This window comes from Cuculus canorus, chromosome Z (genome assembly GCF_017976375.1).
Source record: "Cuculus canorus isolate bCucCan1 chromosome Z, bCucCan1.pri, whole genome shotgun sequence".
NCBI classification, from domain to species: Eukaryota; Metazoa; Chordata; class Aves; order Cuculiformes; family Cuculidae; genus Cuculus; species Cuculus canorus.
In genome coordinates, this window is record NC_071441.1 from 2,025,682 (window position 1) to 2,050,214 (window position 24,533).

The following is a 24,533-nucleotide window of genomic DNA, read 5'->3' on the forward strand; positions in this document are numbered from 1 at the left end:
CAATGAAACCCAAGCAATGTCACTGTTACGGAGACCTGCCCTGCTCGCGCACGAAAGGAGAGCTGCTTTACTGAGGGTAAAAGCAGAAGCCACAGACTATGGGGTTTTTCTAATGTCCACAATAAGAGAAAAGTGTGGCATAATTAAACATATTAAGAAATAAGCTTTTTATCAACAGTAAACAAAACGAACCTCAAATATCATCATAATTACAGCCAATTTGCTTTTATTTCAGATGTGAGATCTGTAGGGCTACCAACTGGCAGCATTAAAGAGCTGTGAAACTAAAAACTTATTACACTGTTCAGTCACTTCGAGGCAGCACAACTTTAATATATAAATATGAATCATGATCTCTCAAGCAAAGCATACTTTTTAATACATAAAGTGCAGCTGAAAGTCAATTTTCTCAGAAAATGCAATTAATTTTCCTTATGAATGACGGCATTTCAAAGGTTATTAAAGTTTTCAAAAGGATTTAAACAGCCTGTGGATTTAAAATGTTTACTGGCAATGGGAAAGTGCTAGCAAGTGCTATTTCACTTCCCTGTCAAAAATGATTTTGGTTAAATAAAAACTGAGTTGGATAGCCGCAGACTCCTGCTAAATGCTCCTCTCGCTAGCTGTGCTGGAGCCTCACCTGCTGGACGTGACAAACCAGGTAAGCTGGCAGACAAGATTCCTCCTATTTGACTCTCTATTTGGCCATAAAATGAGAACACGGAATTAGAAATAAATGTAATAAAACACAGGTATCTCTACAGGAAAGACACAGTCCTATCCTACAGCATCCTGCCAGTTCTCCAGCAGCTTCATAAGACTTCAGTATTACAGCGATGGGATAGTTTTGCCTCTCTCACAGCCCTCTTGTCTTCCAGATGTAGTTGGTAGCAGCATCTTGGTACTTTCCACCCAGGAAGAATCTTCCCTTTGCAGCCTAATTTGACACCTCACAAACAAGGAGCTGCTGAGTTCCTCCAAGCACGCATGCTTCCTGGTACAAAGGAAAGCAAACTAACAACGTATGGTTTGATTTTAACCTAGGAGCCACCTCCATACGAGGGGGCATCATCAGTGCCCGCAGCAATGCTGCACAGCTATGCTGGAGCAGTCATGATATTTAAAACGGACAAATGTAGAATTTGTCTACAAGTTCATCAGATGAAAATTTGAAGTCATTAATGTCTCCTTTAATTTCTTGAGTGCTGCTAGTAAATAAGTAAGCAAGAAGCTCCTCTAAAAGGCCTGGTCTACAGCAGAGAAGGTTAGCAAACCCTTACAGGACAGAGACAGCTTACACAGCAAGACTGCTTTTGCTGACACAACTTATTACTAGTGCCACAAATGAAATAACCTGTATTGACTTGTTTGTCAAAATGTGTTGCATTTACATTAGGTGTTTGCTCTGCCGGTATGAAAATGCTGATTGTTTCATTTTTTACCCCACAACCCTCATTGACATTACTAGATTTTAAAGAGCTCTTTGCACCAACCTGTCCCGGTGCCTTTCTCTCTCTCTTCTCTGTTATTGGCATTTCAAAAACCGACTCCGGTATTCATGAGGTCGGTGAGTGACCATATTTCTGTACAAGTCCCTAAGCATTTGTTGTTTACTGTCCTTAACAGTGCTTTCTTAGGAAGTATTTTTTAGGCACAGAGGTGAGGGAGGAGTTGTTTTTTATTTTTACTTAATGAGAGCGCAGAAATTAATTTTGGAGTTCAATTCTCCAGAAGGCTGTGGGTGGAAAACTTTGGTGGTGCCATTTGGCAGACGCATAATTCCCAAGAGACTTTTGTGAACTTCTGGACAGGTTGCTGTGCACTCGGAATGCCCGTCTAGTCCTGCCTGTCTAGTCATGATGCTCATTAAAATTCCTGAAAAATCACAGGATCAAGAATGACTATCCAGAAGCTTATATTATTTCATTGGTTCCAGTGTTTTGTGCTTCCTTTCTAGCTATATTAAGGAAACTGCAAAGATAAATACCTTTGCAGATGTGGGAATGGTAACGAGTCTAAGGAAAATAGTATTTGCTAGAAGAGGAGAAGTAGACTGCAGAGAAGCATACCTCGAAGTGTGGGTATAATCATAGAATCATAGAATAGTTTGGGTTGGAAGGGACCTTAAAGACCATCTAGTTCCAGCCCCTCTGCGATAGGCAGGGACATCCCACTAGACAGGTAGGTAGGATATTTGCAATTTTCATAATATAAGCTGCAAGCAGTAACTGCCAGAGAAAAAAGGACTCAGCATGACTTTTCAGCTTATTTTTAATACATACGCAAAGATCAAGAGTTGCGTTATTCTTTGGAAATGCACATTCTACTCACCTGGTCAAAATTTTTGAGGATTACTGGAAATGAGGTAGTTGTGATGAAATGGAAGAGTTTTTAACAACTGTTTGAAAATTACAAAGAGATAGTTCTTCCAAAACTTCAAGTCCTCTGCACACTGTTCCCTACGTTATAAACAACGACTACCCTGGTGTTTAAGGGAGAATATCATCCTAGTTTTGAAGAACACTTTTGTCCCTCCTTATAGAGCAGGGAATTGTAAGACAGAGCAAATACATTTATCAAAACAGAAACTTAGCACAAGCATTTGCCAAGCTCGGCACTTTCTTTACTCCCTTCTGTAAACTCGCTCCAAGTATATTTTTAAATGCTAGCTTTGAAAGTGCAATATCAGATGTCATCAATCTTCACGAGATCTTAGCAGCAATAGTGAGAATTGACTGATGATGGAAGATGCAACTATTCACACACTGTCTCTCCTCCCCCACAATTACATTAAAGTCTGTAACAAACATTCATCAAATTGAATCAAATCTACCTGCAAGTGGTTTTTTTTTTCAAACTTGCAATTTCTTATGACAACGTAAAGAAAAAGCTGCAATAACTAAAGAATAATAATCTTTATGTTCTATGGTCTGTCCCTTATTCATTCATCTGTATTTCCCACATTTTAAGCTTTTCCTGACAGAACATCACCACCTAGTGACTGCAAGCGCTTATGGGAGCTTCCAGAAATCAGACCTAACAGAACTCAAAAAGAGAAGGCTGATGGGAAGAAAAATGAAAATGGATAACAATCCTTTTTGATATTTACATTGGAAGAATTTCCTAAGCAAGCTGAAAGAAGACATTCTAATGAAACAAAATAAGTAAATGAAACGGTAAAGTGCTTTGCCTCTTAAAATGCTTGCTAATTCATTTTTCTCCCCAATTCTTTAACTGCTTAGAAGTACATTGAAAGGTTCACAGTTATGCCTTTCCTGCCAACAAAGTTCGGTTCCTGGCCCTGTTCCAAAGCTTTGTGAATGATTTTTTTCACCACTGCCAGGATGAATCCTTTCAGGGAGAATTGCACATATGTCACTGTGACGGCAGCAGTTAACAAGAAATAAAGAAGGTTAAGTAATAAAGGTGCCATTTGGATACCTTGTGAAGAAAGCCGCATTCAGAAACCCAAGAAAGGCCCACTGAATCATCAAAAGTTTTGCTATGGATGTCACTTAGAATAGGGTGAAATAAAAGTTATGATAGCAAGCTTTATCCTTATCTTTAACTTCTATGGATGAGACATTCAAATTAATATTTTTTCTTATTTTTTGCAAGAGTAAAGCCTTTTCACTGTGAATTTGACTGAGACCAGCAACTCAATTTTGTCTATATTAAAGGCATCACTAATAGCAATTAAGTCACTGGCCGCCAATATTAGCTATGCTCGACAAAAGTAAAATGTAGGCATCCCATTTTTTTTAGAAAAGCAGATAAAACAACTGAGGATGCATCATTGCTAGCGTCCATCAAAAATATTATTGAAGCTATTGAGCAGCACTTGGTTCTAAGCCTACAAATAAATAGTCTACTAAAAAATTGTTTTCAACAAGCAGTAATTGGAAATTGCCAAGAGTTTGCTCAGCAACAGACTACAGACTAGCTTTATTTTAGCACTAAGATAAGTTATCACAGTCTTACTCTGTGGTGTTAGTGTATTTTTCAGTGTATTTTTTCAGTCATTAAGTGAAACGCAGACCTTATTTAATAAAATTAAATTGCCCAGTGATGTTCTCATTCATTTAGTACAGTGCATACATTTCTTTTGGCTTCCCCTGCCCTGAGCACTAGCTTTAAAGTCAAATTTCAGGAGTTAATGACTACAAATTAATCTAAAAGTAATCTGAACTGGCTTTTTCATAACAAATCCTATTCATCAATCTAATAATTTGTAATTAGCATACAGTGTTTATTATTTTTGTTTGCCTGCGTAATTTTTACAGTTGTTCTTGTACAAAAGAAATGTGAATCTACTTCTCACACTTCCAAAGCAGAGACTGCTATGCTTATAAGCTCTACAGAAAATTATTTAAAGTTGAAGTCGACAGTAATAAGGAATTTTTCCTGAATTAAAAAAACCTCCAAAAATTCCTGCGTTACCTATTATTTTTAGAAAATAGTTCATGTTTCACAGCTCTGTTTTGTCTCCATATCACTTTCGCTGTACAAAATTAATTCAGATCCAACGGCTGATGTGAATTATAAAATGATCTCTATTACATTATACCTATAAAGCCTTAAAATTGTGATATGGCCTGGGCATATTTGGTCTTGTACGCTGGCAGATGAACTTGGAGGGTGAGCACAGGAAAACAAGGAAAACTAGACGCTAGACTTGGATTAAAGAAGCCATATTTGGTAGGGAAAGAGAAAGGGAGAAGTTTCATTCAGAATCAGCCCAAAATACAATGATTTCTCTAGGGTTCTTGTTGACTTTCTTGATTATTCTCTGAGATTGGCATCCAAATAAAACCACCATTTTAAACCAAAGAATACATCTTTAGTTCCCTAAAATACCTGAATCAAAACTTCTGTTGGCTAAATTCAAAATGACTTCGCCATGCTCCTTTCTCCAAAACTACTAAGTTTACTCCTGGACATTAGCATTTTGCTTACCTTTAGTCAAAATAATCCTCAAATTAAATATAGCTATTTTGTTCTCAATGGTGACACCATAGCTTTATACATAGTTAGAAAGTTCAGAGGCCACTCCTTTATGAGTGACCTTAGATATCAGCAAACTGTAAGGCAGGAGGACAGCGAAGTGACAGAGACAAGGAATTTATTTTCTACCATGAGAAAGACCTTGTAGTAACCAGGTCCCCTTTTGCTAGGCTGGTTTAGAGCTGTCTGAGCAACTACTGCATCTGCAGAAACACAGACCTCGCGTGGTGTGCAGTGCTGCCCGATGCACGCCGAAGGCTGAATGGGCGGTAGGAGTTGGGAGAAGGGGATTTTATCTTGTGTCGTAGAACCATAGAATAGTTTGGGTTGGAAGGGATATTAAAGATCATCCAGTTCCAACCCCCCTGCCATGGGCAGGGACACCTCCCACTGGATCAGGGGCTGCCCAAGGCCCATCCAACCTGGCCTGGAACACCTCCAGGGATGGGGCAGCCACAGCTTCTCTGGGAAACCTGGGCCAGTGTCTCACCACCCTCATGGTGAAGAAATTCCTCTTTATGTCCAGTCTAAATGTGCCCCTCTCCAGTTTATACCCATTGCCCCCACATGGAACTGGGGAAAAAGAAAGTCTAAAAAACTGACTCCAACTTCCAAACCACAGTCCTTGTGGAAAAGAGCCTATTACTCGAGTCTGGGTAAAACTAAACTATACGTCTAGCAGCACGGTAAGCCATTGGGTACAAGGCAGGTTTATGCATATTGTGCGCTAGGTAAGGTTTGATGGTTGATATCGTACAGGAGGTCAAACTACACAATTTGATGGCTGGTTCTGTCTTTAAAGATTGTACACAGTCTGGGAATACCCAGAGCCAAATAAACTGGCAGTCTCCCACACAAAACAGCAGAGAGAAAGTAGCCCAGTGAAGAATCTGGAGTTATTTGAGCCTCAGATGAAATACAGAGAAAGGAGGAGGGTCAGGTAGAGATAGAAAGGGATCACTTCCTCTCCTTTCACTATCTCAACACTTTTTTCACTAGCATTGAAAATTCTGCCTGCTTACCCTGCTGAAGATGTGCACAATCCCGTATTATTTAATTGACTTTCAAAGACTATGGCAAGAGCACACGATACCTGTCACAGGCAGAACAAACAGAAGACAAGCTAGAAAGTTCTGACAAGGAGAAAAAGAATCACTTCTTTGCAAACAGAAAAGGCAGTGCACAAGGTTTACACCCAAACATTAAATAAAATATCTGGAAAATAAAATAATTCTAGCAAGAAACAACCAGGATCTAATTGTTTGGACTAAACTTCCACCCATCACTCCCCAGTTGTATCCTGGCATATACACCTTTTCATCCCGTGGCAGAAGCCTGAAAAACTCCACCCAGATATTCTCTAAGCTTTCGTCACACTTCTAGAGAAAGGTCTACCTATTTTTCCTGCCACAAAAGGCTTCTTCCAACATTACACTTCAGCTAGGTCTGCGATCACCACCAAAGCAGATAGGTTAGACAGCTGATATTTTCCTCTGATCTTGGCACCTCCAGAAGCACAGCATCAGCCAGATTCAACTCTGCCTGTATCCGGTATTAATCACTTTCAATGCAGCTAAACAGGATTCTCCTGCAGAGCATGGAGGAAGCCCAGCTGCAGCAGGACTCACAGACTATATGTAAGTAGAGGGAAGACAGAGGCATATATTTTAATGAACACAGTAAAGCAGAAAGCACTATGGAACTCCTACCTGCCCAGCACAGAGTTGGAGCTTAGCTCCATGCCGTACTCACCTCCATCTGACCTTAAAGCAAGTGCAGGTAGTAGGGATCCCTCTGCTGGTGCCTCCAAATTCAGAGATCCTATTTTGTTCTGCCACTGCTACTCAGCACCTCCTCTCCATGAGCACATGCAAAACAAATCAAGACTTTTCTGGTTCCCTTAAAACAGTGAATAGATATATCCTAAAACACAGCACGCTGAAACAATGCTCCAGGACACTGCAGAACGATTTGCTGCAGAGCCATCTCAGACCAGATCAATACCAAAGCTTCTATCTGTTGTTTCATTGCACAATGCTTCGTACAGCTCCCACTTAGAGAGCACTAGAGGAAAAGACAGAAAAAAACAACACAAAGGTGGGAGGTTAGAGAAAGACACCACTCCACAAAATCTGCAGTTTATGCCCCCCACAGAATACACAGTGCAATAGGAACACGCAGAGGCTGAAAACAGTGCAAATTTTCAGTCTCCCTTCAACATGTCATCCAATTTCAGACTGAGGAAGAAAAAGGCACGTTACACCTTCTGCTCCTATGAAGAAATAAATTTATTTCTTGGGGCATATGGCTCCTTGCAAGCAGGCTCCAAATTCAGTGTTAATGAAGAGGAATGACCGCTTCAATTACGCGGAGGGAAGGGGTCGCCGCCACAGAGAACACAACTAGCACTTTAATTATTCACAACCAAATGACACGTCCAACATAAGCTTAGTCTGCTGGCTCATGGTGCATAAAGGTCCGGTTTGTAAGCAGGATACCAATTCCTTCCTTCGGTTTCAGTATTAGAGCTGATCCATTTCAGCAAAATTGTAGGGAAAAGAGTTGCCACCCTCAATCCTCACTTCAGGGGAAAGATCCTCCTCACCATATTCCTGCAGTCAGACCCAGGTAAAATCACAAGTTACCCAAGATGGTGAAGCGATGGGGACAAATCACGTTAACACAAATGACAGTAGCAGAACAGCCTTTTTCAAAATAAATGCCAAAATCCATATAGATATATATAATAAGCTGCCGTCTCCTCCCATCCCCAGCTCAGGGAATGAGAAGACTTACCTCCATCCCGACACATAGCAACATTACTCGTAATTACTGTTCTGCAGGTGCCACTCAGTGTCTTCCCCTGACGACTATTCGACTCTCCATTTTAAAAGAGATAAGGAAATCAACTTTAGAGAGTCAAACTGCTTCTGCCCTCGAAGATGACAAGGTGACAGTTGGTGTCATTCTGAATATTCATCAAAAGCCAGAAGTGATTGCATTTCCAGTGAAATGGCAAAACGGGTGATGGAGGTCAAGGCTTTTGAGTCTTCAGAAGCAGCAGGGGAAAAGGGCAAATCGAGAGTCCTCAAAAGAGATGTTCGGTTGTCATTTCCCTTCATTGGGCAGTTGCTGTTTTCTTCACCTGCAGAGAAAGGCTTGAATACTATCAACTGTCTACCTTGGGAACACATCAACACCCGCAGTCCGACAGTAGAGAAAAGCTCAGAAAGGTTCAGCCTTCACAATTTATGGGAAGATTCTAAAGTTGGAAAACAAAAGTTCCAAAAATCCCATAAAATAGCTGACATTAAACATAGCCCAAGCATGAGCCAAAATAATGAAGAGGTTATGAGCCATCCTGACAGGACTAAGACTGAACTCATATTCATTTGTGCACAAAGTTCAGAGGTATGTCATATGATAAGTATTAAAAAAAGGGTTTAGTTGATTTCCTGTGTATTTTTTTAATTAAATTAATCACAAAGTCTGTTTTGCACCCTCCCGATAAAACCTAATAAATATACATAAGTATGCACTTAGTAACTTCTGGAAAATTTGAGGGCAGAAGAGCAGGTCAGGTACCTGCCTTGGCTACTTGATTTTTACTTTTCCTATGGAAGTTTTGCACACATGCAATTAATGGTTTGGGTTTTTTGTTTGTTTGGTTTTTTTTTTTTTTTTAAAATTAGGCTGTTATGTTGGAGGTTTTTAGTCAGTAAATGCATTCCTTTTTGCTTCTTGATCTGTGGGGTCTTCTGTTCATTTCTCATTCACATTACATTTCTTTACTTCCAGCATTCTCAACGACGAACTCACCTAAAACTGCCTGTTAATGAGACCTGACAGAAGATATTCCCACTGGGAGCGCCGTTTTTCCTACAGCTGATTCCAAGAGAGCATGGTTGCAGTGCAGCTAAAAAGCTGCCTCTGCCTTTCCAGCAGTCTGATGCCTCAACCAGACAATGGATTCAGGCAGAACTCACCGGGCACAACTTCTTCTTGGAAAGGTCTGTATCTGAATGGATTGTCCCTTGGATGGCAGAGAGAAGTCATAACAGGCCAAGAATTTGATTGCTGTCCAGAGTGTTCTTATAGGATATCTTCACCATTTTTATATAAACAGAGTGCTAAAGCAGTAACAAATCTGTACCACGGGATAAAACAGGAGACAAGGATGGATTTTAAACAGCTCTACTTGGTTTGAAACAGCATTTAGTTCTGGTTTCAAGATTAAAACATAAATTTCATTACATATGTATAAATCCTCTTACAATCTTTCTTATTTTTCTTTTTTTTTAATTTTTATTTAGTTCTTAAAGCTTCCTTTTATTTTAAATATTTAGGTATCTTTTTCCTTCTTTCCTATCTGGTAAGCCATCCACATCCCTGGTGACTGCACCAGGTCCTGCAGTAGACTGGTTTGGGTCTAATTTAACTTTCTAGAGGTGCTGTGCCAGAGTTAAGGCCCCAAAAGAAACATCCGGCGGATTCAGTCCAGAGCCGCTAGAGTTGTGCACTTTCCTTTTTTTATTGTACATGTTTTAACGTTACTGCAAATAGTACTAGCAAATACTACTGCAAAGGCTCAAGCAAGCAGAAGATCACTGAACTTTCTTATCTCTCTTCTGTCTATAGAAGACACCGAGAGCAGAAATGCAGATACCTTTCCAATGCACGCAGAACTGATCTTGCCTCTTCTGGAAAATCTAGTTACTAGCTCCTACAGGAGCAGCACAAAAAACAAGGGAAGGGAGAAAACCATAGAATCACGGACTATCTCATGTTGGAAGGGACTGTAAGGATTACAGAGTCTAACCCACTGCTGCTCACAGGACTGCCTACAATTAAACCATATGGACTAAGAGCATCATCCAGATGCTCCTTGAACTCTGACAGGCTTGGTGCCATGAGTAATGCCCTGGGGACTCTGTTCCAGTGACTGACCACCCTCCTAAGGGAACCTTCTCCTAGTGTCCAATCTGAATTTCCCTGATGTAGCTTCATTCCATTTCCCAGTGTTCTATGGTTGTTCACCAGAGAGAGGAGATCAGCATCTCTCTCTGTGTTGAAAAACAAGGGAGAGAGATGCCACGATAGCATCAGTCAGCTATTTCAGTGCCCCAGGATGAATCCCATTGGGCAACACAGATTTACGCACATCCAGCTGGAGCAGCGAGTCTCAAACAAGATCAGGATTGGCTGGGAATTTATCACTCCGTCAGATGTGGTCTTCCAGCCCTGGGCTCTGTGGGTCCCAGGGCCATCCTAAGTGTGAAAGATAGAGGCAGAGAAAGCATTGAATGTCTCAGATTTGTCTACATCATTATTTGTGAAGTGATCAACATCACAAAGCAAGAGACCAATGTTATTTCTGATCCTGGATCCCAAACATTGTCCTAAGCTGACCTTTTTACTTAGTAAAACCATCCTCAAATCCATTATTTCTTGTCGATAAGTCGTGTTCTACACAAGTAGTATTTACACAAGGAAATTATTATTTGAAGCCTTTAGTAACTAACGTATCATTATTGCCTTAGTCTCATACTGTCTGCTTTCCACAGGAGGAAAATTTTAGAAGTACTTAAAAAACAACTTTTAAGAGATATCCTTTAACATCTACCTGCAGCTTAGTACCTCTTTTCCTCCTCTTTCACCACTTCGTAGAAGCGTGAACTTATGGATGAGTATGCGAGATGTAAACCAACAGGATATTATATAAATTCCTTACCATAATTCACTGTTTTTTCCTGGGTAAAGGCCATTTCATTAGCATCTACTAATAAATCTGTTTGGTTTTCTACAACAGTCCCCAGCAGACAACAGCATATATGCTATCCAACTGCACCATTCAGCTTTGTTCTGAAGGACCTTCAGGGTCCTTTTTTTCATGACACAAGTGGGGCTTTTTTCCTTCAAGGGAAAGGCTTCTTCCAGTATCACTTCTACTCATCTGGCGCCTCACCACTGACATTACAAACAATTCAACAGTTTTGATGCATTCAGTATTCAAGAAACCTGTCCTTTAAAAGAAAAAGGAGCATTGGTGTTCACAGGTGTGTAACAGAGCTACTCTCTTTACCCTCCCACCCTTCTACCTCACACAGACTGGTGTGAACTTCCAGCCCACAGATACTTCCTATAGCTCTTGTATCCACGTTTACCAAAGCCTGGCAGCATCAGTTGTTGGTTTCATCCACTACAGGGAGGAGGGCCATCAATTAAAACAAACCATAGTACACATGAGCTCCACCACTTACTGAATCTCAGTTTGGGAAGTTAAAGGCTCGCTGGCTCTCATTTCCAGCAGTGTTTCCTTTCCAGGAGTGTTAAAAGAGGGTGCCTGTGGCCTCTGACTTCAAATAAAATGGTCCTTACTTTTAAATGAAAACCAGTATATATCCACCAAGATTCAATTCTGACAAAAAGCACATTTTCTGCAACTTCTGAGCTTGAATACTGGAAAACAAAGGAGCAGGCTGTGTACTTCCTTTGGGTAAACGCACCATGGCACATTTTTTTTATTACTTTCTGACCTTATTCAGCATCAATTCTGAAAGAGGGATGAAAGCAGAAAAAAGTAGCAAAGCTATAGCTCAACATCAGACTAAAAAGCAATATAACCACGGCTACTACAGCCCTCTAAGGCCCGAGGTAGACCACCGCCCTCCGTAACATATTTGCACAGTACCTCTGAATATAGAAAGCCTGAAGAAATTCACGTATGAGCTCTATGCCACATTTAGATTAATCAGTTCTATTTAATCAGCATAGCTAACCAGAAAAATAAGCTAGAGCATCAGTTCATGAGTCTCTTGGAAGCTTCACAGCTTGTTTGTTAGGTGTTCTGTGGCCCTTCTTTTCCCTCCCTACATGACTGGTACTTTTCCCAAGTCCCTAGGCTTATCCCAGAATAAAAAGTATGCCCCTCTTTCATGTAAAAGCTGTGGATAGAGCACAGTAATTCTCTTACAGTGATGACACCTCATTTATCATAGACTTAGAGCATGTGAAAACTTAACAGTGTCTGAGCTGCTCAAAGCAGCAGCCACCGAAATGCCACACGTGACAAGTTGGGAAAAAAAACCACTGCATTAAACAAATACAAAAACACAAATACAAATACTAAAAGTGTGGGTAAGAAAAGAGTTCTGTCATCTGAACAGAGCCATGAAAATAATCAAAGCAGGAAGGTTTCTGCTCCTATTTTGACAGGACAAAGTATAAGCCAAAACCCACAGTAAGCTTATCACTTCACAGAGAGCTAGTGCCCTCTTCTGCACAGCTTGCTTTGTAAAAGCTTATTAAAATGTTCTACAAGAGCAGAAGTTATCAAATCTATTTTACAGGCATCACACAATCCCACCCTCAGTTTCCACCCGTGTCCAGAACATCCTCATAAAGTAGCAATTTTGGCATTAGTGTCTTGTTGCTCAATCTTACTTGATTGCTGCTGGGCTTTACCGGATATTCCCTATAGACAGAACAAAGTGGTTTATTATTAAAGAGCCTCAGGATGCAGCCTTTGCTCATGCATCAACAGTACCAAATGCAATAACCTGCTCATACAGGCAAAGTTACAAGATCAGATGGGGATCTCAGAGCCATGCATTATACGACACAATGCAAACATGATCATTCCACGTGCACACAATATGGAATTAGCTTTAAAATTTCTTCTGGACTTGACACAAACAATACAGCTTCCTTTCTCAATCACTGGATTCAACCATATGCCACGCTTTTGAGTATTTTCAGGACTCTCAACCTTTTATTCTCTAAGATAATGCAAGGCATTCCCCCAGTCTGCTTTCCAGAGAACCAATTTGTCTTTAAACCCGGATTTTTACTTTGGTTTTAGGTAAGACCCTTTCAAGATTTGCAAAAAGAACTGTAACAACAAATACAGCTTTTAATCTAGAGAAGCATCATCTACTTCCTGCACTGTGGTACCCCTTGGAAGACGCAACAAACACAGTGACAACATATCATAACCCATAGGGAAGGAAACAATGCAGCTAAGAGTGAGTAGAAAGAAGTAGAGAAACAGGAGGCGAACCGTTAAAATTATTCAGATGGTAAATGCCACAACTAAATACATCTAGAAGGCTCTGGATCACTTCAGAAATGAATTGAGTAGCTGCAGAAACCACTGTAATTCAGTTTGAAGAAGCACCCAGGGGTAACAACAATGCGATCCCACCACAGCTCAAGCAAGTTTGCTTGCCAGGTGTGAGCTATTTCATTTTGACAACAGCCAGCACCAGGCATTTAAAATGGAAACTTCAAAAAATCCCACAGTAGAAAATCAACCCAGAAGCACTGGAGGAAATGTCTTTGTAGATACTGTCACGGCAATGGCAGAGTGGGAATTATACCAGCCCAACAGTGGCAAAAAAATGCAAAATAAAAAAAAAAAGCAGATACTAAAAGAAAGAGTTACAACAAATAAGCAATTTTAGGCTACAAATTATATATCATAAAGTATCTAAGAAACTTGCCTTAGTTCATAGAGAACTAAATTCCATCTGTGGCAAAAGAGCTTGCTAGCTTGACCATGTTGTCAGAACCGTGTTCCTGAGCAGGCCTTACATCAGCTTTTTCTCACATCGGCCACCAGCAAAGCTCTTACCTACTGTCATGGGGACCATAACTGGAGCTGTCCTGAATAAGCGCTGCTCAGAAAAACCTTTGCTCACCTATGAACAAACTTTGCCAACCCACGTCTGTCACCCTTAGCTCTATTTCCATTCCCTCCCTCCTCACTCTAGTGTATTTGTATACACAACCCTCTAGCTTGCCAAGAGTTTCACTCATTCTAAAGCAGAGGAAACAAACTCCTGGCTGACAAACCCCAAGCTGGGATTTTCACTGTTGCGCAGAAGATGGTGATGGGTCATTTGTCCCATCTGTCATCACAGACACAAAGATTCTGTAAATAGTCTGCTGTTCCTGCCCCAGTATTTTTCACTCACCCTCTCGCTCTTCACAGTGCTTTAGTTTCCACTCAGGTACTACTACATTTAGTCGTATTGGGCAGACTGGGCGCCTCTGAAAATCCCAGTAAAGAGCTGCAGTGCTGGCGCTCTTGCACAGACTGGTGGTACTGCTGGTGTCGGTGTCATCACACGCAGGTCCGCCAACAGAACCCTCTCTATGGAGACCAGGGTGATAAGAAGAGCTGAGTGAAAACGTCAATACGCAGGGTCAGGAATGTGCTTGATGGCTCAAAAAAGCATTTTTTCCAAAACATGCAAAGGTGGTTTTACAGACATAACGTGAAGTCAGAGCAGAGGATTCTGTGGAAAGAACTATTAGAAAATTCATTGCTGTGCAGTGAAATAACCATACCCATTTCACATGGATTTAACTGAAGTAGTGTCTGGCCATAAAGTCACCATCATTTTCACTGGATGAAACCTAAGAAAATTTCTATGGATGACAGTGCAGAAAATAAAAGGACTTTTCCTGAGAAAACAAGGTCACTTTCCTTCAAGTTTCAAGAGTAGAATATTTTATTGTAGACATTCAGCCAGGCTCACCCAAGAACAATTTATTCTGACTTATTGAAAGCTACAATTCAGAAATATTCTCTTTAACCTTCCTCTTCTGACTGACACACCTGCAGAAGCCCTTCTTGTTGGTCTTCACTTCCCTTGCCCAGTTCCGCTCCAGCTCTGCCTTGGCCTTCCTGACCCCATCCCTACACAACTGGGCAGCGTCTCTGTCCATGTCCCAGGTTCCCTGTCCCTGCTTGCACTGCCTGGGCAGTTCCCTCTTGTTCTTCAGTCTAACCAGCAGGTCTCAACTCAGCCACACCGGTCTCTTCCCTTTCCTGCCTGATTTTCTACATACGTGGACTGAGCGCTCCTGCACTTTATGGAAAGCTTCCGTAAATGTTTTTCAGCTCTGTTATGTTCCCTTGTCTCAGAGGACCATTTCCCAGGGGAGTTCTACCGAATCATTCCTTGAGGAGCTGGAAGTCTGCTTTCCTGGAATTTAGTGTCCTGACTATACTCCTCGCCTTTCCAATATCCCTCTGGACCTTGAACTCCACCAGCGAGTGATCACTGCCGCCCAGGCTGCCTCCAATCCCAACGTCACGGATGAGTTCACTTGTATTGGTGACCATAAGGTCCAGTGTTGCTTCTCGGGTGGGGGTCTCTATCAGCTGGACTAAGACATTACCTTTGATGCACTCCAGGAGTCTCCTGGATTGCCTACAGCTGCTGTGCCACTTCTCCAGCATATGTCGGGGTGGTTGAAGTCCCCAAGTAGGATGAGAGCTTGTGAGCACGAAGCCTCCTGTAGCTGGAGGAAGGCTTCACCGCACAGCACTCCTTGATCAGGTGGCCTGTAGTAGACACCAACCACAAGGCTCCTGTGTAAGAAAAGGTTTTCATGTAAGAAAAGCAGCAGGGTATGTCCTCTTCTCCAGACAAGCGAACCCAGACCAGCTAGCAACCTTGGGGAATGCAAATGCCCTGGCTGGACCATCCTTTTTATAACTGAGCTGCAGGAGCACTATTTGGGCTTGCTAACCAAACATTACACCCCTCCCTCTGCTCCCCCTCTGTGCCAGCTCTGTCCTTGGGGTACATGTGGCAGGCCTGGGAATCCTGGACAAAGCAACACATTCCTTTGTGGGCAGGGCCCTGCAAGTGTCCTACAAGGCAAGACAAGCCTCACAGCTCCATAGATTCACCACCTCCAGAAACACTGTATTAAGCAATATTGGCCTTACAAGGATCCAGTTAGTCTTGCTGAGGCAAACCAACTGTCACGTATGGAAGTCTCTACACGGAACGCCATAATGAACACACAGAGGACTGTGAATTGTGCCAATATTTATTTATATACACAAAATGTGCTATTTTGTGTAGCAGACACAAAAGCCCTAAGTACAGACTCAAAAGCAGAGAAAGCTCTCAATTTAACCTAAGAATCATAGAATAATTTGGGTTGGAAGGAACCTTAAATGTCACCTAATTCCAACCCCCCTGCCATGGGCAGAGACACCTCCCACTGGATCAGGCCGGTCAACACCCCATCCAACCTGGTCTGGAACACCTCCAGGGATGGGGCAGCCACAGCTTCCCTGGACAACCTGTTCCAGGGCCTCACTATTCTCATGGTGAAGAAATTCCTCCTTATATCCAGTCTAAATCTGCCCCTCTCCAGTTTATACCCCTTGCCCCTGGTCCTATCACCACAAGCCTTTGTCAACAGTCCCTCTCCAGCTCTTGTAGTCCCTTCAGGTACTGGAAGGTCACTCTAAGGTCTCCTCGGAGCCTTCTCTTCTCCAGGATGAACAAGCCCAACTCTCTCAGCCTGTCCTCGGACGGGAGGTGCTCCAGCCCTCCCATCATGTCTGTAGCCCACACTCAAATGTAGTGCTGCCAGCAAGCAGACTGAACTCATACCAGCCTTACAGTACACTAAGCCAGCGACTAAGGAGAGGCCTCATAACGGTACAGAAGAAGAAAGACCAAAACTGAAAGAAGGGGTACAGAAAGAAGGCACAGAGACTTTCTTGTTTCATCAGCCTGAGACCACGATTTAGCAGGAGCTCGAACATGATGCAGAAATAAGCTCTGCCACTTCTGTCTGAGTTGCAACAGCAAAGCACAAGCCTGTAATGAATTTCAATTCTGTTAAAGGCTAATGAAATTTAAACCAGACAGGTAAGGGTACCCTATGCCTTTCCTCTCAGACAGCATCTGGCATTCTAAAATGAATGGGGTCCAAACAGCAAAGCAGGACTGAAACACCAGGGATGGGGAGAACACCCCATACTTCACCTAAACTGTTATCTTTTCTTTCCTTGGGTGCAAGATCATTTCTAGAACATTTTATTTCCATTAGCTCCGCACTACACTTAAGATTCCATTGTAAATCCGCAGGAATCTTTATTTTTCATGTTACATTTTTATTTTAAAATACCCAAACAACTGTAAATGCTTTATCCTCTTCCTCTCAGTTCACTCTGTGTTCACATACTCTTCCTCCACACCTAAGGGAAAAGAGTTTTAAGTACCATTTTTCTTAGGCATACTTCTGCTCTAATGCAATGATTAAATTTAGACCGCTAAAGTTTAATTCCCATCTTCTCAGAAATGCTTCCCTTTTTAAAAACTCTCACTTTTGAACACCTCTACAAGATGTTACTAGAGCAAATAAATTTGGTTCAGAAACTACCCTGCCTCCTACCGGAGCCACAGCTTCTCAATGACCTCAAGACTATCTTCAAAATGGGTTGTTGTTCTCCTTTTCCTTAAACCTGGCAGTAACTTCCTTTCAGCAATTCCAATTGAAAGTGCTCCATTTTGATCCAACTTAAGTCATCCTCTCAGAGAAGCAAATTCCCAGGATGCCATCGCAACTGTTCATTCAAGTACTGCTCAGATTTTTGGCTCACCCAGCTCAGGCTAAGGTCTGGCGTGAGCTGGGAACGGCGGTACTAGGTCAAACTGAGAGGATCAGATAGGCAGGATGGGGGTTCAGAGAGAGCTGAGGGTTCATCCTGCAGCCACTATCACCCGCAGCTCGCTGCCTCCTGCAGCCATTACCTTCGGTCTGGCAGTTTGGTCGGAATTTGCTTACTTGCGTAAATGGTCTGAGCTGCCCAGCAGAAGGATAAAGACTTTGAAACAGGTCCGACAGCAGCTTGGCTGCTGAGACCTTCCTGGGGTGGTAGAAGGGACACCCACACCATGACGGAGAAAGAAGAAGGAGCCCTCTCACTGCCAGCTAGGTAAACTGACTCTACTTTTCTTTCTGCTCATGGGCGCATGAATTGAGTTACAGGTTACAAATTACGAAACGTTACGACGTGAATGGTGAATAAATGAAGTCATGTAACACAGAAAAGAGGATCGAGTCCCAGCGTGAATTTTGTAACGAGCTCAGGAAATACAGAGGTTAAATCACATTGTCCTGTAGCTCTGAGAGACCCAAATGGTCTGTGACAGCCATTCTTACAGAAAATTCTTGGTTACCTAAATGTTTCAGAAATTCTTCTAGGAAGCTGTAACATAAACATCCTTCTACAAGAAACAAGCACTTAGGTGGTAGTTAACTTACTTCAGGGTCCAGTTTGAGATGGAGCCATTCATCTAGCTCCAGTACTGCCAAACGAGCAGTTGTTTTGTCCTCACTCTCACTATCACTGCTATCATTCCAGAACACATCCCCTGAATTAAATAGAAAAGGTACATTAACATTTCTATATTATTTCCACTTACAGACAAAAACCCGAACACTACTGTGTAGCAATAAACCCCATTTTCCTTCTACATTTTGTTTTAAAAGGCAAATGCTTGTAAAAACACTGTTTATTTTCTGCAAGCATACCTCAGTGCAAAGTCTCCTTTAGCCAGCAGAACCTGCTGAGGGCCTTGCTATATAAGGACCTATATTGATGTGACCTGACTCACTCGTGTACCTTTATCAATATCAAAGGCCATTACCAAACTTGTGCCTGAAGCTGTTTGCAAAACCACACACTGCATATATACATATAGATATATATAGAGTCAAGTCATTTTGCTGTTGATTTTCTCGTACGCAGTAAGATGAGAAACTTACTACTGACATTTTTAGTGAGGATGAGATGGAACACCTGAGCAAAGGCATCAACATCTTTATACAACCAGATGTCAGAAAGACAAGAATCCATTTCTTTTATTAACCGTGGCTCAAGGGTACTCGCATCTTTTTCAGTCTGAAGAGAAAAGAAAGTATTGAAAGATTAATCTCCTTAGAGGGTTGTCTTTGCTCTTGTCTAGTAGACACAAAGAATTCAAACAGCATTTGAAGCAACAACCAGAAATGCAGCATTCAGGCGTCACTTCAAGCATTTACAGGTTCACCTGCAAGTACTTTAAACAATGCCAGCCTAGCCATTTGATCTAAACAAAAGCTATGCACGACCATCACGACAGGAAAGCACACTTCAGCCAGACGACTTCATGCTACTAACAAAGAAGTTAAAAACTGTCTTTTAAAATTGGTTAATATCCTTCTAGAAACTCTACAGGAGTAATATCTTTAGAAACCAGTTTCAAATAGGTAGTAATAACACTATGCAAAACGCAGATTTAATCGTCTTTTCCAGCTAAAGGAGAAACTTACCAGCTGATTATACACAGTGTCACCACCATCATCCAAGAGATTACCCTTTCCTTCTGCTCTTGGGACAGATCTTTGTCTCCGAGATCCCAGTTCGCTCTTGTTTTCTTGAGCAGAACACCAGCCACTCAGAGCGTCCCGTTCCTTTTCTTCTAGGATGCAAAAAGTATTTCCAAAAAGAGTTTTACAGTTGTCTTAATTATTCTTTGTTTCCAGTTACAAAAAAACAGTCATACCAACACAAGTTTTAACTATTCCAGTTCTTTTATTTAATCTAGAATGCTGTCACCAGCCCATATAAATTTCATTACTAAGGGCATCCCAAGTGTACCACTGTAAACACCTGCTAGAAGAGCTAGGTGAAAAATATCACGTAGGTGCTTAACCTCCTAGGCTCTCTGGTGTTCCAACACACTGCATTCAAATGAGCTTCCCAAGTAAATATCTCCTAAGCACTTCTCAGTCCAGATCTTTCTCCAGAAGTGAAATACCAAAAGAGAAGTTATATAGCTCCTGGACATAACAACTACATTCTGTATACAAGCAGAATAAACAGTAGAAGATAGCAGGGCCCTAACTTTTCTATCCACAGTGATCAGAACTGAGCAATGCAATAAATGTACACTTAGGATTGTATATTAGAGCTTTCGTCATTAGTTATTGTTGGTTTGGCTGTGTTTTTTAAATATGCTTTATGATCATTACTTACCATTGCCAGGAAAACCTCTCAAATAACAGATCCACTTCATCAAATAAAAAAGAACAATATTCAGTTCAAACGAGTCAAGACTTCTGATCTCCCCCTCTAGTCCTCTTCCATGAGACCCCACCTGGAGGGCTGTGTCCAGCTCCTGAATCCCCAGCACAAGGACGACATGGAACTGTTTGAACGAGTCCAGAGGAGGACCACAGGAGGACCACCAAGACCATCAGAGGGCTGGAGCACCTCTGCTATGAGGGCAGGATGAGAAAGTTGGTCTTGTTCAGCCTGGAGAAGAGAATGCTCCAGGGAGACCTTCCATCAGCCTTCTGTTCCTCAGGGGGGTCTACAAGACAGCTGGGGAGGGACTTTTTGCAAGTGTCAGGACTGATAAGGACATGGGGCAATGGCTTTAACTTGGAAGGGGGAAAATTTAGACTAGACATGAGGAAGAAATCCTTCATGATGAGGAGGACGAGACACTGGCACAGGCTGCCCAGGGAAGTTGTGGATGCCGCCTCCCTCGAAGTGTTCAAGGGCAGGTTGGATGGGGCCTTGAGCAGCCTGGTCTGGTGGGAGGTGTCCCTGCCCATGGCAGAGGGGGGTGGGACCTGGCTGGGCTTTAAGGTCCCCCCCAACCCAACCCATTCCAGGATTCTACGGTATTGAATACATCTGTGTCTGAAGAAGGCAGTGAAAATGTTACTAATCGGAACCATTTCTGTACAAAATGTACAAAACCCTGCCTTCTTTTAACGGCTGCACTTCAGTTTTCATGCAAACGACAGCACGCAGTGCCTTCTGCTTCTGTAGTTTTTGTGTGGGCAAAATCCCCAAGAATATGCAATTCTACTGAATAATAATTATGACAAACACATCCTTTCTCAACTGAAAGCAAAAATACAACCATAAAAAGAAAATGAAAACAATTTTTTGAAGTTACATAATTATTTCAATCATGTAAACACTGAGAGCTAAAAGATATTTGCTTCCATCTAATTGCATCTCACTGCTTAGTCTGACTTTGGAATTTAACAGAGAAGCATCCCATTTAGCTGCTCAATCTCTCCGTCAACGAGACGCATTGCCAATCCTAGCAATTAACAAGTCCACCAACCTTGCTGCTTCTCTTCTTGGTACTTCAGCATCACTTTGTTTATATACCCAGTGCTTCGTAAAATATCCTCCAAAAACATCTCTTGAACTTCAAAAGCTCTTCCTTGGACTGAAAGTAAAAATAGTTCATAGAACATTAGACATTCCCTACCTTCATCTGGAATCTGAATTTTAAAAAAGCATTTCTGTAGATACAAAAAGTGAATTAAACTTTATCTTAGAGACTGATTTAAGGAGTTATACTTTTCTTTGAAAAGTCTTGTACAAGTATCTCCAGCGGAGTTCATTTTGTTAAAGATTACCGGGCCACAAAGCAAAACACATTTCAAAAGGGGAATGTCAGCTGGGTACCTTGTTTCCTATTAAGCTCTTCAATTCTATCAACTGTTATACCAAGAGATGCTCAGAAGAGTGACAGTTAAAACTGCAATTTTATCAAAAAGAAAAAAAGAAAATAGCCATTTTTGTTTAGGTTTACAGAAAAGAGTTAACTGTGTAAGACTGGATTAAAAATTATAACAGCAATTAATACAGTTTTAGTGCAAGATCCCAGAAGCAGACCGCCATCTTGGTATTAAAACACCTTCTTTCATGAGAATTATACGATGAGAAAAACTTCTCTCCATTTCCTCCATTGCTGCAGCCAAATTTGGCTCCTTTTTACCGAGTACGCCCTGACAAACAAGATAATCCAATGGTGCTTATTGCCTAACAATCTACCCTGATATCTGTTTCAATATTAATGTTTCCTAGACCTTACTTATAGACACTAAAGGCTTCTTGCTCACAGGAAGAATTAAAATCTCCAGATTTTAATTTCTTGTACCTTAGCAGACATTTGCCATACCTTAGTTTAAACCACTCAGGGCTTTTCTCTTCTTTAGATATAAGAAGCTACAGCTCACACACTTGTAGAAGCTGTTACAAAGTCTTCCAGCACTGATCACAAACTGTGCTACAGGAACACACAACTACAAAATGGTGGTTTCTGTGCTAAGGACTTTGTCAGTTCTATTATTGAAGGAAGATGAAGCTTTCTCATGACACTAACAGACAGAGTTTGGAAACTCTCTTCTCATACTTCCTAAATTCTCAAAACTGGAAAAAGCAAAGGGTTTTTTTCAATTGGAACTCATCTGTAGAGATTAAAGGAAGTGATAGCAGCATGGCTTCTCAGGTAATCCAGAAGAAAAAAATTGTCCTCAGGATTTCCTGAATAAGTGTACTGATCTAAACGAACAGGAAGCTGCAAGGAGAGGAAAGTGGAAAGCCACAAAATAATTAGAACTGAAGTTTCCCTTGGGCAAAAAAAACTTTTGAAAAGACTGAAATAGCGTAATTTCCAGATTACTGCCTCCAACAAGTTGCAAGCCTTATTTTACTAGGCACAAATTCAGAACTGAGAACTAGAAAGAAATGTTTCTATCTATAATAAAATAGCTTTGTTTTTCAGGAGTGTTCCAAAAATTAAAGCGATGATTTGTGGAGATTATCAGGAAAGTGATCCTACCCATGTCCTGGGACCATCGAGCCTCTTAAAAAAGAGAGGCTGACATGCAGACAGCCTACTTGGTTGTTCTGAAAATACAGGATTCCTCTTGAAATACTTCTTCTCAGAACACATTATACTCAGACATCATTGCTGAGAAAGGAAGAGCAGAGCGAAGTGCCACAGGAGGCCACCACGTACAAAACTTGCAAGCCAGGAGGGTGAAGAGAAAGAAAACAAAATAAACCTTCTCTCACACATTTCTTTTACCTCTACTAAAGATGAATCAAATGAAATAATAACAGCAACAATGATAGCTTTTCCTTGCATTTGAATGTAATCTAACTGCAGATTACGGAGTCTAAACAGAAATCAACAGGAATTGCCATGGTTTTCTTCTCAACCTTTACCTAGATTATCAGCTCCATCTTAAAAAGAAAGAATCATATGATTAAAATATGAAAACCCAATTTGCCTAAAACTGCAATTCTGAAGCGACTGGCTGCAGTTATTTTGGTTTTATCCACTAACCAGCAGCAATCTCTGAGAGACCTGAAGAACTGGAACTCCAGGGAATGAATTAAGGTCGATCAGACTCTGGCACATCCTAGGCTCTACACCACCACGTAGATCAGCACTTTAAGAACCTTTTCCCGTTTCCTGAATTGGTCAGAGCACAGGCCAGGACACCCCTGCGCTTACAGAACTCCCTGTGATAAGAGCTCTCCCATCTAGGCAAACATTAAAAAACTCACAAAAATTAACAAACCAAGAGCAAGCATTGCGGCAACTCTCAGCGTATTTGCCATGTTCCATTATCAGAATGGTTTGCTCTGGTTCAATAAAATCTACAAATGCTATGGCAGACATACCCAGAGTTAAGATTTTTTAAGAAAAAAGTTAAGATAACTTTGTGGGCAAATCACATTTTTGTTATGCTTGTGAAGGGATTTGAAATGAAAGACGTGGTTTTGGGATGTTTGTGAGCGGCTTTTAGGTGAAGGTCCTATTTTGACGGAGTTTGTTGGGGTTGTGAGGAGATTTAGATGAGGGTGAGGCTGTTTTCAGACGCAGCCCCAGGAGAAGAGGACAAGGGCAAACATTTCATGCCCCAGAATGAAGGAATCCCCGCTGCGAGAACGCCAAGTCCTAAGGGGGGGTCAGGCCTGGGGGTCAGGCCTGGGCAGCCAGGCCCAAACCTGCACAAGTGGGGGGTCCCTTGCAGCCCCCCGGTGCCCCAAAGCCTTTCTCCCACTGTGCCCCCTCCCACGTCAGGGCTCCGCGAGGTGGGGCCTGGCAGTTTGGGGTGGGATTGGGGAGCAGAGAGGGCGCTGGAGCTTGTCGGGACCAGAGAACCATGGTGGCCGCTCGGCAGAACGTGAAGGCTGCTTCAAGCTCTGCACTAGCCATGACGGATGCAGGCTTTCAGACAGACCCCCAGCGCGTGCACGCTGCCAGCCCAATGCTGAGCTGCAGAGCGTGTTCCCTTCTTGCGCCGGGACTGGACGCTAGTGGAGAATTAACCTGTGGCCCGGGGACTCACATGGAGGAACTCTTCCCCCTGATGACAGAGCTCAGGGAGGAGGTGAACAGGCTGAGGACCACCAGCGAGTGTGAGACGGACACTGGCCACTGCAGTAACACTGTGCTGCCTGTCTTAGATGTGCCAGGGTGCCCAGTGCCAGCACAGTGCAGGGATCGCGGCACTGCATTGCGGCAACTCTCAGTGTATTTGCCGTGTTCCATTACCAGAACAGTTTGCTCTGGTTCAAGAAAATCTACAAATGCTATGGCAGACATACCCAGAGTTAAGATTTTACACCAATACTTACTGTGCATGATTGGGCAACTTCCGAAATAGCTAACAAAGACTTTTGCATCCAGAGCAGCACTAGAAATAATTAGTTTTAAATTAGCCTGATCCTGCAACGCATCTCTCAGTTTTATTAACAAGAAGTCATTGAACCAATCCCTCTCGTGTACTTCGTCCTGTAACAAACGGGGTGTGGAAAGAGGGGGAAGCAAACAGCAGAGAAACTTCACAGACTTAAGATTGTAACTTTCCACACATATGCACTCTTTAAAAAAAACTGA

The 24,533-nt window shown here is 41.9% G+C and overlaps 1 protein-coding gene across 29 annotated transcripts in view; it reads right to left on the reverse strand.

The window, feature by feature from the left end:
• The window catches only part of LOC128850388 (3'-5' RNA helicase YTHDC2-like), a 47,812-nt gene that overhangs the window by 20,909 nt on the left and 2,370 nt on the right, over window positions 1-24,533 (reverse strand). For 24 of the 29 annotated variants that reach the window (XR_008447761.1, XR_008447777.1, XR_008447772.1 and 21 more), the window contains exon 1: window positions 13,980-14,152. Coding sequence is in view for 4 of the 29 variants with exons in the window: in XM_054054216.1 (XP_053910191.1) it covers window positions 16,997-17,017; window positions 18,088-18,197; window positions 18,592-18,727; window positions 19,138-19,286; window positions 20,952-21,059; window positions 24,272-24,278 (531 nt within the window). In the remaining 25 variants the exon portion in view is untranslated. Of the gene's footprint in view, window positions 1-6,756; window positions 7,069-7,800; window positions 8,150-8,823; window positions 9,209-13,979; window positions 14,186-15,071; window positions 15,386-16,010; window positions 17,018-18,087; window positions 18,198-18,591; window positions 18,728-19,137; window positions 19,287-20,951; window positions 21,060-24,271; window positions 24,351-24,533 lie in introns of those variants that run through there. The other 5 variants (XM_054054219.1, XM_054054218.1, XM_054054216.1 and 2 more) reach the window with 5 other exon arrangements.